The sequence below is a fragment of the Pseudochaenichthys georgianus genome, chromosome 19 (genome assembly GCF_902827115.2).
Source record: "Pseudochaenichthys georgianus chromosome 19, fPseGeo1.2, whole genome shotgun sequence".
In the NCBI taxonomy this organism is placed as follows: Eukaryota; Metazoa; Chordata; class Actinopteri; order Perciformes; family Channichthyidae; genus Pseudochaenichthys; species Pseudochaenichthys georgianus.
The window spans coordinates 24,552,149-24,566,404 of NC_047521.1; the positions used below are offsets into that span (position 1 = coordinate 24,552,149).

The 14,256-nt window shown below is 44.3% G+C and overlaps 1 protein-coding gene across 1 annotated transcript; it reads left to right on the plus strand.

Annotated features, from left to right (window-relative positions):
• Positions 1-5,446: 5,446 nt before the first annotated feature.
• On the plus strand, positions 5,447-12,413 carry LOC117465225 (uncharacterized). Its single transcript, XM_034108161.2, has 3 exons — positions 5,447-6,415; positions 6,811-6,979; positions 12,082-12,413. Exons 1-3 carry the CDS (start codon positions 5,548-5,550, stop codon positions 12,209-12,211), a joined length of 1,167 nt encoding a protein of 388 aa, XP_033964052.2. The 5' UTR covers positions 5,447-5,547; the 3' UTR covers positions 12,212-12,413.
• The last annotated feature ends 1,843 nt before the right edge of the window (positions 12,414-14,256 follow it).

Here is a 14,256-nt window from a genome sequence, read left to right on the forward strand (position 1 = left end):
TATCAGAGTGACTCACGGTACATGCTGAAAGAGAAGGAAAACACGTCATGTGATCTCTGACATCATCACTGTCAGAAACTGAGAACATCTGGACGATAAATCATAAGAAAACATGGTGTAAGATGTGTGTGTGTGTCTCTTGCATAACAAGTCCCCGATGCATTATCTGTCAGATACAGTCCCTTTATGATAAGATAACACACACACACACACACACACACACACACACACACACACACACACACACACACACACACACACACACACACACACACACACACACACACACACAACACACACACACACACACACACACCACACACACACACACACACACACACACACACACACACACACACACACACACACACACACACACACACACACACACACTCTCTCTCTCTCTCTCTCTCTCTCTCTCTCTCTCCTCTCTCTCTCTCTCTCTCTCTCCTCTCTCTCTCTCTCTTTCCCAGCAACCTAACAGAAGTGTAGTACCGCCGTTTGGCCACATCGAATATTGTCCTCTGAGTCCGGCGCACTTCACTTCACTTAAAATGCCCAATCACGTTGAGTTATTTCAAATGTATCATTTTTCATCGGTCCATCAAATATCCCAACTGCCATTTCACCTCTGGCTGCTGTGGAGACTGGATGTGTCAGCAGAGGGGAGTCTAACACTAAGTTAATACAGGTAAGTTATACACAAACAAAACGTTTTTAACAAAGTGAGCAGATATACTGTCATAATGTGAGCAAGCTAGGGGTCTAAATAAATATGTTTTAATTTAAATAAATATTTTTTGCCAATGTTGAACAGCTAACTATTGTTTGAATTTAGCTGCCTGGATGACAATTATTTTCTTCTTCTTTTTTATTATATTTATTTTAACTTAATGTAGTTTACACTATTTTCTGTGACTGTCATTCTTCAATCGGCATTATATTGATAGCATTAGCAGGCTAATCTAAATGTAATCTAGCTACTTTGGCTAGGTTTCATTGTTCGGCCAGACGTGGCGGGAAATTAAGTGCGAGTGAGAAGACTGACAGGCTGCGTTAATATACAGTCTCTGACAGTGCAATTAAGTAACTCAGCACGAAAGTTATTTATTAGTAGTAAGTGTACACTACAGTTGACCTGTTTCTGACTAAAAACACCAGCCACTACTCTATACTTGCAAATATTATATTGTGTAGAAGGGAGATTTCATATCTGCCTCTTGTCGCTACGGCAGTTGTGTATGTGAGACGCAGCGTCACTCACGCACTGCACGTCAGGCCTTCCCTTCCGATGATTTGATTGGTCGGAAGGGAAGGGCCAGCGAGCTTTCCTTCCAACCATTAAAATCGTTGGAAGGGAATGACTCTGACAAGTCTTAAGAGCTGTGTTGATCATCAGATTTAGCATGCAAAGCTAGAAGTGTCCCCCCCCCCCCGTGGTTCTATTAAGCATATGAGCAGGGGTTACATTGACCATAGGACGATGCTTTGACGTCATCACCCTCGCAAAGTAAAAAAAAACTATATGTTAAAACTTTACTTTACAGATCTCTGTGACCGGATACAGTTTTTCAGCTTAGTGAAAGTGTGTCTGCTCCGATCAGGGGCAAAAAATGTACAGCATATTGGCCATAATCTCGCAGCCCTACAAATGTACTGAGATGTCCACACAAATGTTCTTTAGCAAGTGTGCAGAGCAATTTTGATTTAAAATATAAATGTGAAGGTTGGATATTTGTAAAAAAAATCGTGTATACATAAATAATTTAAGATGTAAATTAATTCCAATTTATCTATAGTACTTTCTATTTTTATTTTGTCATTTGGTGGCATGAATGTGTGCATTTGATACAGATAACTGAGCAGTTGCTTTGGGCCTCATATACAGCATAGCCCTTAAGGTCAAATCATGAGATCCCAAACCTCCACACAGAGCCGCCCCACATATCAAATCCCAATGTAACCCCTGCATATGAGTCAATATCAGCTTAAGATATGAAAATAAACTCCTCAGCCTCTGTATTAAATGGGGTGTAATTAGTTTAAGAATTTAATTAAATATAGAGTTTCTGTCAATAATGAATGTACATTTTAACAACTTATTAGTTTTGTTTTGTATTTCACATGATGATTTGGAACCTCTTGTTTTGCAGACTCTTTCTGAAACATTGAATGCTTTTTTTTTCTTGTTACAGGTGCATGCAGAGATTAAAAGCTGATTGCCACAGCGGGCCTCCGTGAAGCAGGTAGAATAGCTGAGTGTTCCAGCAGTGGGCTACAATGGAACATGTTACGTCAAACTTTGATTGCCGCTCATGTGGTATCACTCTGAAAACTGTTAAGAGCTATGTAGATCATCAGATTTTGCATAGACATGAAGCAAACACGTACTACCCATGTTGCTTCATAGACTGCAAACAAAAATTCATGAAGTACACTGCCTTAAAATCTCATGTGTATCGTTCTCATAACAGACGTGTTTCACAGGTAGATGATTCACATAGATCATTTGTATGTGAGGATGTGAATTGTAAGAAGCAATGCACAGATTTACAAGATCTTCTTGCACACCTTAAAGTACATTTGAGTAAGAATGAGTTAGTACATTGCCCATTCAACAATTGTAACAAGGCCTTCAAAGTGAAGTCGTCATTTACAGCCCATGTTTCAAGAACACACAGACATGAAAGTGATGTAAATACTAGAGTAACATACTCTGAGCCATCTGCGTCATCTCAGATTGTGCCCAATGAAAATGAAACTAGAATGGCCCAAAGTGAAAGTCAGTCTCAGGTTAGAGAGGACACTGATTTAAAGTCTTTGTATATGAGATCTCTGTGCCTGTTTTATATGCATCTACAGGCAAAGTATCTTGTTCCATCCTCAACTATCCAAATCATTGTTGAGGAGATCAATAGTCTAAATGGCATTTGTCATCAGCACACAAAAGACAGGATTAAAGAGACACTTCGACTGAGTACTAACATGTCAGATATTGAGATCGAGTCAGTTTTTGACAGTATTCAGGATTTAGATTTGCATGCCAGGTGTAGCATGCCCCTTTCCACTGAATACACCAGAAGGCAGTATTTAAAAAAAAACTTTGGCTATGTTCGCCCAGTTGATATTTACCTGGGAAAAGACGAACATAGAAGAGACTGTCATGCCCAATACGTACCTGTGTCAAACACGATAACGGCAATCCTGAAAGATCCTATTGTGTTGAAAGAATGTGTTGATTCTCAAACTCGTCCAGTTTCAGATGGCATCTTGAGTGATATTTCTGATGGTTCAGTCTTCAAATCCAAAGAGCTGTTTTTTCAAACAGGTGACACAATCTTAAAACTGATCTTATATCAGGATGCATTTGAGGTTGTCAACCCACTTGGGTCATCCAGAAAGAAACATAAGATTTTGGGAGTCTACTTTACACTTGCTGACTTTGAGCCATTTCATCGTTCTCGCATTGAAAACATGCAATTAGTACTATTGTGCAAAGAGACAGACTTTAAATACTTTGGTCAGGAAAAAGTGTTCTTTAAAATGTTGTCAGACCTGAGACAGCTTGAGGAACATGGACTTGTCACCACCTCTGGTCATGTTGTTCGAGCTACAGTAATATCTATTGTGAGGTACATAGAGACCAGCTTGAGAATGTGAGCCAGAGCTTTCCTACCCGAACAGTGGATGGCTACAAACAAGTAGTGCAGATATTGCAGGAGAGTGATGTGAATGATGTCAAAGGCATATATCGTGATTCGATCTTCAACTCTCTGAAACATTTCCATGTATGTCAGCCAGGTCTTCCCCCATGTATAGGCCATGACTTGTTTGAGGGGGTTGTCAATTATGACTTGGCTATTTACCTGCGCTACTTTATAAAAGTAAATCATTGGTTCACATACTCTCAGCTGAACAGACGAATCACACAATTTGCTTACAAGGACTCAGATTCCAGCTCATCTCCTTGTCGGGTGAATGAAAAGGCCAACACATTAGGTGGTCAAGCTGCAGAGAACTGGTGTCTCCTTAGACTTCTGCCTGTCATTATTGGTGACAAAGTTGATCCTTGTGACCCAGTATGGCAACTGTTGATCACATTAAAAGAACTTGTTGAACTATTGTGTGCACCCAAGATCACCACTGCCCAAGTCGCATACCTTAATATTGTTGTGGCTGAATATCTTGAAACAAGAAAAGCATTGTTTCCTTCTGAACGTCTTAAACCAAAACATCACTATCTTCTCCATTATCCATCATTGATCCTGAAACTTGGCCCCCTAATACGGCTATGGACCATGAGATTTGAGAGTAAACACTCATATTTCAAGAGATGTGTGAGGAGGACACAAAACTTTAAGAATGTGTGCCTGTCCCTTGCAAACCAGCACCAACTCCTCCAAACAACCCTCAGCACAAATTCCTTTTTTGCACCAGTGCTGAGTTTAAAAAACTCAACTCCATATCATGCTCACCTGTATAGCGATGTGGTGCGCAATGCAGTTGAAGCATACATGGATACAGAACCTGATTCTGTGTCCACTGAGGTGAATTTGAAGGGCACCCTTTACAAGAAGGGATCTTTTCTCTGCCTTGAACGTGAGTCTGATGAGTCAATCAAGTTCGGACAGATTGAGCTTGTTTTGATTAAAGATGACAAAGAGGTGTGCTTTTTGGTGACATCACACACTTCGTGTTATTTACCAGAGTATGGACTCTATGAAGTCACAAAAGCAGCCGAGGCTATGCACTGTGTAAATGCCAAACACTGCCTGGATTTCTACCCATTGCCTCTGTATAGTCTGAATGGACAGAAAGTCATATCCCTTAAGCACAGTGTTGTTGAGTGTTGAGGTCTACATTACAAAGACAAATGTATTGCATTAACCCAGGGGACATAAAATGGTGTTGTAGTGTATTTACTACACTCAGATATCCGGTGGACAATATCGCATCTCTTAAAGTCATGGAGGAATGGACAAGTGGCCTAACCTCGTCCTTCAGTTCTGTATTCAGCCAAGAGGATGTCGTACGACTACTGGGGGTGTTTGAAAACCTTGGAGTCGGTTCAACTGAGGACTTTAAGTATGTGGAAGCAGATGACCTTGCAAAGTTCCTGAAGCCAATCGAAGTGAGAAAAGTTATGGCTTGCATCAAAAGTAAGTAAAAACAATAGCAATAGGATGATTAAAGACTTGCTGGACAGAAAATAACCAGAAAATGATATTGACTGACATGAATGCATCTTTGTGTTGTTTAGGTTCACAACGAAGAGAAATGGATGACTCCTCCTCAATAGCAACTTCCCAAAATGAGGAGGCAAGCGCAGGCGAAGACTCATTCCTTAGTGATAACGATGATATTGCCTTAAATGTTCACTCTGCACCAAAGATCGCTGCCACATGGAGCTTAGCTTCTCCAATGAGAAGTCAACCCTCATCTGGTATGCAGAGTCAACCCTCACCCACTTCATGCGAGACTGGGTCGTCATCTCTAGCCACAGAAGATAGTAGCTGGCATTACAGCTTTGAAGTACCCTGGAATAAGATGTCGTCAAATACAGTAAGGTCATTGGAGACTGAGAAGAGACCATCTGCAGCAGAGAGAAGGGAGGCTGTAAGGATTGTGGTTGCTGAAATATTAAGTGTTTGTAAAAAACCAGGAAAGAAACACCTAGGTGAAATTGCTAGAAAGATGGTAATACAATATCCTAAGTCTTTCCGGGATGAGATTGAGGGCCAGGTCGTCGGTACCGGATATGACTCTCTTACAAAGCAAATGTTGTCTCGCATTGATAACTACAGACGGCTCCAAAGTCCTCTCCAGAAAAGGCAATCTGAAGGTGAAACTAATGATGCAAAGAAAAGGCGTAAAGATTCATATGGCTGCATCAATTCTGAGCCAGAGCTTCCTGCTGGTGAAACTAAATCAATGCAAAAGCAGAAACAGGAAGAGCACAAGAGGATGTTTGACGAAAATGCCAGGGATGCAAAGACAATTGAAAGACTTATGGTTGAGACATTTCATTCACAGAGGAGAGACATCTTATCCTCCAAAGGGATGGAAGACCTTGTTAAGGAGTGGCCTTTCCTCTTCCAGGAAAATGGAATCCGGATCCATTTCAGGGAGCTAACTGGAGTGGACATTACTCTCAACTTTGATGAGTCAACAGAGACAAAATTCAAAAGAATCCTTCGCTACTTTCAGTTTCAACAAAGTGACCCAACCAACACAGCAGGAGCTGTTCTCAGCCAAACCCTGGCAGGTGGGGATGAAACATGTGCAGCAGTGTTAATGCTCCTCACACATTTCAGAGAGAAACAAGAGAAGATGCTTGTAGCTGTTGACGACACTGCTATTGCAAGTGAAGTTGATGTCAAGAACCTGCCCTCAACGCCTTGCATTGTGGTCTGCGGTAGGTTGGCTCCTAAAAAGAAATGTTCCCCTCATCCTTCTGCTCCTTGCTTATGTCATCCTCTGTTCTTCTTTTGTCCCCTTTTTTCTATTTTTAATCATCTGTCTAAATTATTATTTAAATGTTTGTCTTTACTAAGGTAATGGGTTAGGAGTGCATTGTACTAAATGTAATACATCCATAGTTAAACAATGCTGAAATACAAAAAAACAGGGCATAAGAAATGGTGTAACAAGATATTCCTGTCTTATTTTATTTTTACTTGACACAATTTTATATTTTGCGGTTCACACCAAAATATAGGCTTTTCAGAAATGAAGTCCTAAAGCAGTGTTCATAACACAACAACCTATTTACTGGACATCATAATCTGAATGCCTGTTAACTGTTTACAGGTAACAGCCCACTAACGGCAAAGACATTTATGGTTGCAGTGGACCAAGTTATCGTCAACGAGCAGCTTCCCATCTTTACCAAAGCCTTACAGTTCATGTTCTGCTCATATTATGTGCAAAACATTGACTATCCTGTGGAGATTGCTGCTACACTTGAGTTCTTGCAGAGGTACGTATTCAGCAGGAGTGTAATGTAAAGACAATTCTTTAGCCTATGTTGTCTAGAATTTTTTGAAACCACATGGTCTTTGTCTTTACTTCCTCAGACTTCTTGACTCTGAAATGACATAAAACATGTCATTTCAAACTGAATTGAGAATTTTCAAATATAATCCAAGTAATCAAACAAAAGCTTTAAAATATCCATCCATCCATCCATCTTCTCCCGCTTATCCGTGGTCGGGTCGCGGGGGTAGCAGTTCCAGCAGAGAGCCCCAAACTTTCTTTTCCCTGGCGACATCAACCAGCTCTGACTGGGGGATCCCAAGGCGCTCCCAGGCCAGCGAAGAGATATAATCCCTCCACCTGGTCCTAGGTCTACCCCTTGGTCTCTTCCCAGCTGGACGTGCCTGGAACACCTCCCTAGGGAGGCGCCCAGGTGGCATCCTAACTAGGTGCCCGAACCACCTCAACTGGCTTCTTTCGACGCGAAGGAGGAGCGGCTCAACTCCGAGTCCCTCCCTGATGACCGAACTTCTCACCTTATCTCTAAGGGAGACACCAGCCACCCGGCGGAGGAAACCCATCTCGGCCGCTTGTATCCGCGATCTCGTTCTTTCGGTCATGACCCATCCTTCATGACCATAGGTGAGGGTAGGAACGAAAATGGCCCGGTAGACAGAGAGCTTTGCCTTCCGGCTCAGCTCCCTTTTCGTCACAACGGTGCGGTAAAGCGACTGCAATACCGCTCCCGCTGCTCCGATTCTCCGGCCCATCTCACGCTCCATTGATCCCTCACTCGAGAACAAGACCCCGAGATACTTGAACTCCTTCACTTGGGGTAAGGACTCATTCCCTACTTGGAGTGGACAGTCCATCGGTTTCCTGCTGAGAACCATGGCCTCAGATTTGGAGGTGCTGATCCTCATCCCAGCCGCTTCACACTCGGTTGCGAACCGATCCAGTGAGTGCTGAAGGTCGCAGACCGATGAAGCCATCAGAACCACATCATCTGCAAAAAGCAGTGGTGCAATCCTTAGTCCACCGAACTGCAGACCCCCCCCCCCACGACTACGCCTCGAAATCCGATCCATGTATATTACAAACAGGATTGGTGACAAAGCGCAGCCCTGGCGGAGGCCAACCCTCACCGGAAATGGGTCCGACTTACTGCCGAGGACCCGGACACAGCTCTCGCTTTGGGAGTACAGAGATTGGATGGCCCTGAGTAGAGACCCCCTCACCCCATACTCCCGCAGCACCTCCCACAGTAACTCCCTGGGAACCCGGTCATACGCCTTCTCCAAGTCTACAAAACACATGTAGACCGGATAAGCGTACTCCCAGGCCCCCTCCAGGATCCTTGCGAGAGTAAAAAGCTGATCCGTCGTTCCACGACCAGGATGGAATCCGCATTGTTCCTCCTCAATCTGAGGTTCGACAATCGGCCTGACCCTCCTTTCGAGTACCTTGGAGTAAACTTTCCCGGGGAGGCTGAGTAGTGTGATGCCTCTGTAATTGGCACACACCCTCTGATCCCCCTTTTTGAAAAGGGGGACCACCACCCCGGTCTGCCACTCCTTCGGTACCGTTTCCGACTTCCACGCAACGTTGATGAGACGTGTCAACCATGACAGTCCCTCAACACCCAGAGCCTTCAGCATTTCCGGGCGGATCTCATCCACCCCCGGGGCTTTGCCACTGTGGAGTTGTTTGACGACCTCAGTGACCTCCCCCCGGGAGATTGGTGTTGATCCCCCGTCATACTCCAGCTCTGCCTCTAACATAGAGGGCGGAGTTGTCGGGTTCAGGAGTTCCTCAAAGTGTTCCTTCCAACGTCCCAACACTCCATCAGTTGAGGTCAACAACGTCCCATCCTTACTGTACACAGCTTGGATGGTTCCCTGCTTCCCCCTCCTGAGGTGTCGGACAGTTTTCCAGAACAACTTTGGTGCCGCCCGAAAGTCCTTCTCCATGTCTTCTCCGAACTTCTCCCACACCCGCTGCTTTGCCTCGGCCACGGATGAGGCTGCTGCCCTTCGGGCCTGTCGGTACCTTGCAACTGCTTCGGGAGTCCCCCGGGATAACAAATCCCTGAAGGCCTCCTTCTTCAGTCGGACGGCTTCCCTGACCACCGGTGTCCACCAGGAGGTTCGAGGGTTACCGCCCCTTGAGGCACCTAAGACCTTGAGACCACAGCTCCCCACCGCGGCTTCGGCAATAGAGGCTTTGAACACCGACCACTCTGGTTCAATGTCCCCAACCTCCACAGGAATGCCCGAAAAGCTCCGCCGGAGGTGTGAGTTGAAGGCCTCCTGAACTTGGGCCTCCTCCAGACGTTCCCAGTTCACCCGAACTACACGTTTGGGCTTACCAGGTCTATCCAGAGGCTTCCCCCGCCACTCGACCCAACTCACCACCAGATGGTGATCAGTTGACAACTCCGCCCCTCTCTTTACCCGAGTGTCCAAAACATACGGCCTCAGGTCCGATGATAGGATAACGAAATCGATCATGGACCTTCTGCCTAGGGTGCTCTGGTACCACGTACACTTATGAGCATCCTTATGTTCGAACATGGTGTTTGTTATGGCCAATCCATGACTAGCACAGAAGTCCAGTAACAAACCACCACTCCGGTTCAGATCAGGGGGGCCGTCCCTCCCAATCACGCCCCTCCAAGTGTCTCCATCATTGCCCACATGTGCGTTGAAGTCTCCCAGCAAGACTAAGGAGTCCCCTTCAGGAGCCCCATACAGGACTCTTTCCAGGGTCTCCAAGAAGGCCGAATACTCTGAACTGCTGTTGGGTGCATAAGCACACACAACAGTCAGAGTTTTCCCCCCCATAACCCGCAGGCGTAGGGAGGCGACCCTCTCGTCCACTGGGGTAAACTCCAACAACGAAGCACCTAACCGGGGACTTGTGAGTATCCCCACACCCGCCCGGCGCCTCACACCTTGAGCAACTCCGGAGAAGAATAGAGTCCAACCCCTATCCAGAAGTAAGGTTCCAGAGCCGACGCTGTGCGTAGAGGTGAGCCCAACCAGATCCAACTGGTACCGCTCCACCTCCCGCACAAGCTCCGGCTCCTTCCCCCCCAGAGAGGTGACGTTCCACGTCCCCAAAGCCAGCTTCTGCCGCCCGGGTCTGGTCCGTCGAGACCCTCCGCTTTCACTGCCACCCGTCTGGCAGCGCACCCGACCCCATCGATGTTTCCCGTAGGTGGTGGGCCCGCGGGACAGAGAAGCGGAGGTGTTGCCCACGTTGCCTTTTCGGGCTGGGCCCGGCCGGGCTCCGTGGCAAGCCCGGCCACCAGACGCTCGCCGACGAGTCCTCCTTCTGGGCCTGGCTCCAGAAGGGGACCCCGGGCTTCCTCCGGGTCGGGTATCCTCACTTCTTGTTTTTCTTTTCATGAGGTCTTTTGAACCAATCTTAGTCTGGCCCCTTGCCTGAGACCAATTTGCCATGGGAGACCCTACCAGGAACACAAGGTTCCAGACAACACAGCCCCCAGGTTCATCAGGGCACACAAACCTCTCTACCACGGTAAGGTGCTGGTTCTTCAGAGAGGCAGCTTTAAAATAGTGAAATGTATTTGTTTCGTTACAAAATCATTTATTTCCATTGTGTTAACAGTGATTGACATCTTAAAGAGCAACTTGCAGGTTATTTTTTTTACTACATTTATGCTTAACCTTGCCTGAAAATTATACCGCGGATTGGGCAGAGAAGGAGTCAAGAAAGTTGCTCCCCCATGTGACGTAATGACGCGTTTGACGTTAAAAAAAAGCTGTTTTTAGTAGCAGAGCTCAAAATGGCTCCTTTCCCTCTGAATGCCTGCCAGTAGTTTGTAGTTGGTTTGAGCGGTTGTGATTTAGTGAGCTGGTAATTTTACATTGTATTTCACCATTGGTAATCATGGTGAGCTGGTGTTTGTGCACATTGCACAAACTCCAGCCTGTCAGGACATCGAGTCCACAGTTTCCCTAACAGGAAAAGGGCCGGAGCTAGCTTTCGTTCCTGGGTGTGTTGTATGAGGTGCATCCACCTCCCTGCAGCACATACTCTCCACAGCTGAGGCCTATCAAACAAAACGTTTATCAGGAAACCGAATTACATCTCTCTCCCCCCATTCGCTCCTCTCGCTCCCCCCCTTCACTCCTCTCTCTCCCCCCTCCGTTACACAGCACCGTAAGACATAGTGTGGAGTTGCATTAGGTAACGCTGTGGTGGCTGTACTGCTCCAGCCGTCTCCTTTGTGTTTGTTTGTTTGTTTCCCCCTGTCTGTGTTGTTTGTGTGGGTGTGGTGGCTGTCACTCCTGGATCCCGGCTCAACCTCCACTCACCTGCTGCAATCAGCTGTGCACCCTCCCCGACTACACACCTGCTTTCTATCAAGCCATTTACAACGGCATATCAACGGAGGCTCCACAACCTTTCTCCGCTAGATCGTTGTAAAACCACAGTGGTATAACTTCAAGGCTACTTAGCATTATAGCTATTTTCTCATACCTGGATGTTTTAGCGACGCGAGATGCGGCTGATACTTACGCATTAGTTTCTGTTATGGATCAGTATCAACAGTCCTGCCAGTAACGTTACTATATTATCAATACTACTTTAGTTATAGCCTGATATGATAGATAACTTTACAATGTTGTGATGTAACTGTAGCTATTTCTTCTAATCCTTGGCTGCTCCTGGTCTCTTGGACGCCTAGCAACCTTCAACCTCTTCTGTGTCAAAACTAGCATTGTGATCCATGTTTATTCATAGGTTTGACCGGCCGCTCTCCCCCATGTTACGTCACACGCGGGAGTCACATGGGGAGGCTTTTTTTATGCGGAAGTAAAAATGTCTTACAAAAACGACGCCAGATGTCACTGTAGTGTATATTTCTGTATATTTCTTGGAAAATCTAGTGTATACATAATTTTCCTACACATTTATTCACTGGTGTGTCTAACCTGCAAGTTGCTCTTTAACATCCTTTACGATCTGAGATTTGTTTTTGCAACTCAAATTGTTTACCTTTTTTTTTACAGGAGTTTTAATGCCAGAACAGGTTATCACTTTAAATCTCACACTTGAACATTCTTTTTCCAACAGATGCATCTTCAAGATCAATCCTGACAAGGGGACCAAAGTGAAGAGAAAGGAAAAGGGACGCCAGCATGCAGTCAATCCAAGGGTGCTGAGTCTGATCACCAAAATAGCTAATTTTGAGTGGACCGAATAAAAAGTCATCACAATGATGTGAACTACAATCTGGATGATGTTGTTTTTTTCAAAATCTTTTTTTTTGTTTTTTTGCTGACATGGCACGTTCAGCACATTATATAAAAGTACAGGACAGTTTGTCTGTTGGATGATGGTTTTATCTTTAGTTTAGTTTTCCACTTTCTTATTCAATTCTACAAATTACATTGAGTCCAGTGAAGTGTTCCTGAATGTTCATATATAAATATATATATATATATGCCTTGACTTCAAATGGTTTGAATTTGACAGAATAAATACCACAAATGTGGATTGAACTCTGTCCTGTCTTGTTTGTTTTCCTTGTGCTAAAAAAAAAAAGTAATGTAATTTAGCTTACACCATAGAAATATATGGGTGCAGCACTACAGCTTGACAATTAAAGTCAATTTAACATTACAAACTGAGAAGGTCTGAGGGGGGATCAAAGGTAACAGACGGTCAATGCTTGTTTTTGTCCCTGCAGAGATTTCTCCACTTTCTCTGATTTTATTTTTTTAAATGATGAGATAAGTTATAGGACTTAATTCATCCCGAAATAAATGGTTGTGCCAGAGTTACAAAAATACAATAAACACAGCAGCGTAATAATAAGCTGTACACAGTGCAGTAAAAAGAGCAATTCAATAACTACAGGAAACATAGATGGTCACATAATTCATGTAAATATTAACATTATTTAGTACATGATAAATTATATTGACTCAGACTGTAGATGTTGACAATATAGTAAGTTAGGAATTTCATGAAAACATTTATTTACTTTTGTTTTAACATTGGATATTTTGTGTTTGTGGTGGATTAAATCGAATATAGAGAAAATTATTTATGTTAAAATGTTTTACTTACATTTAAAAAAAAAAAATAGTTGACTTTTTTTACAGTTTTGTTTACCTTTAAATTACAAAGACATATCTTAATGTCTTATAATAGTAATACACTTTTATATTACGAGTTACATATTTAATTACAGATAATACTTTTTATTTTACGTACATCTGCATGTATTTTCTGAAAGTGCAAAAATACTGTAAATATTATATAGTACATTTACTGTAAAAAAAATTAAATAAAATGTTATTTGTTGTTATTGTCAAAATACTTAAAATAATGTTTTGGGTTGTTAATTTATAGTCATTTTACAGGATTTTGCAAGTTATTTAAAAAAACATGATAATTACTATACAAATTTACAGTTATTTCCTGTAAAATTACGATCTTTTTTTACAGTGTACGCTTATCCGGTCTACATGTGTTTTGTAGACTTAGAGAAGTCGTATGACCGAGTTCCCAGGGAGTTAATGTGGGAGGTGCTGCGGGAGTATGGGGTGAGGGGGTCTCTACTCAGGGCCATCCAATCTCTGTACTCCCAAAGCGAGAGCTGTGTCCGGGTCCTCGGCAGTAAGTCGGACCCATTTCCGGTGAGGGTTGGCCTCCGCCAGGGCTGCGCTTTGTCACCAATCCTGTTTGTAATATACATGGATCGGATTTCGAGGCGTAGTCGTGGGGGAGGGGGTCTGCAGTTCGGTGGACTAAGGATTGCACCACTGCTTTTTGCAGATGATGTGGTTCTAATGGCTTCATCAGTCTGCGACCTTCAGCACTCACTGGATCGGTTCGCAACCGAGTGTGATGTGAAGCGGCTGGGATGAGGATCAGCACCTCCAAATCTGAGGCCATGGTTCTCAGCAGGAAACCGATGGATTGTCCATTCCAAGTAGGGAATGAGTCCTTACCCCAAGTGAAGGAGTTCAAGTATCTCGGGGTCTTGTTCTCGAGTGAGGGAACAATGGAGCGTGAGATGGGCCGGAGAATCGGAGCAGCGGGAGCGGTACTGCAGTCGCGGTACTGCAGTCGCTTTACCGCACCGCTGTGACGAAAAGGGAGCTGAGACAGAAGGCAAAGCTCTCCGTCTACCGGGCCATTTTCGTTCCTACCCTCACCTATGGTCATGAAGGATGGGTCATGACCGAAAGAACGAGATCGCTGATACAAGTGGCCGAGATGGGTTTTCTCCGCAGGGTG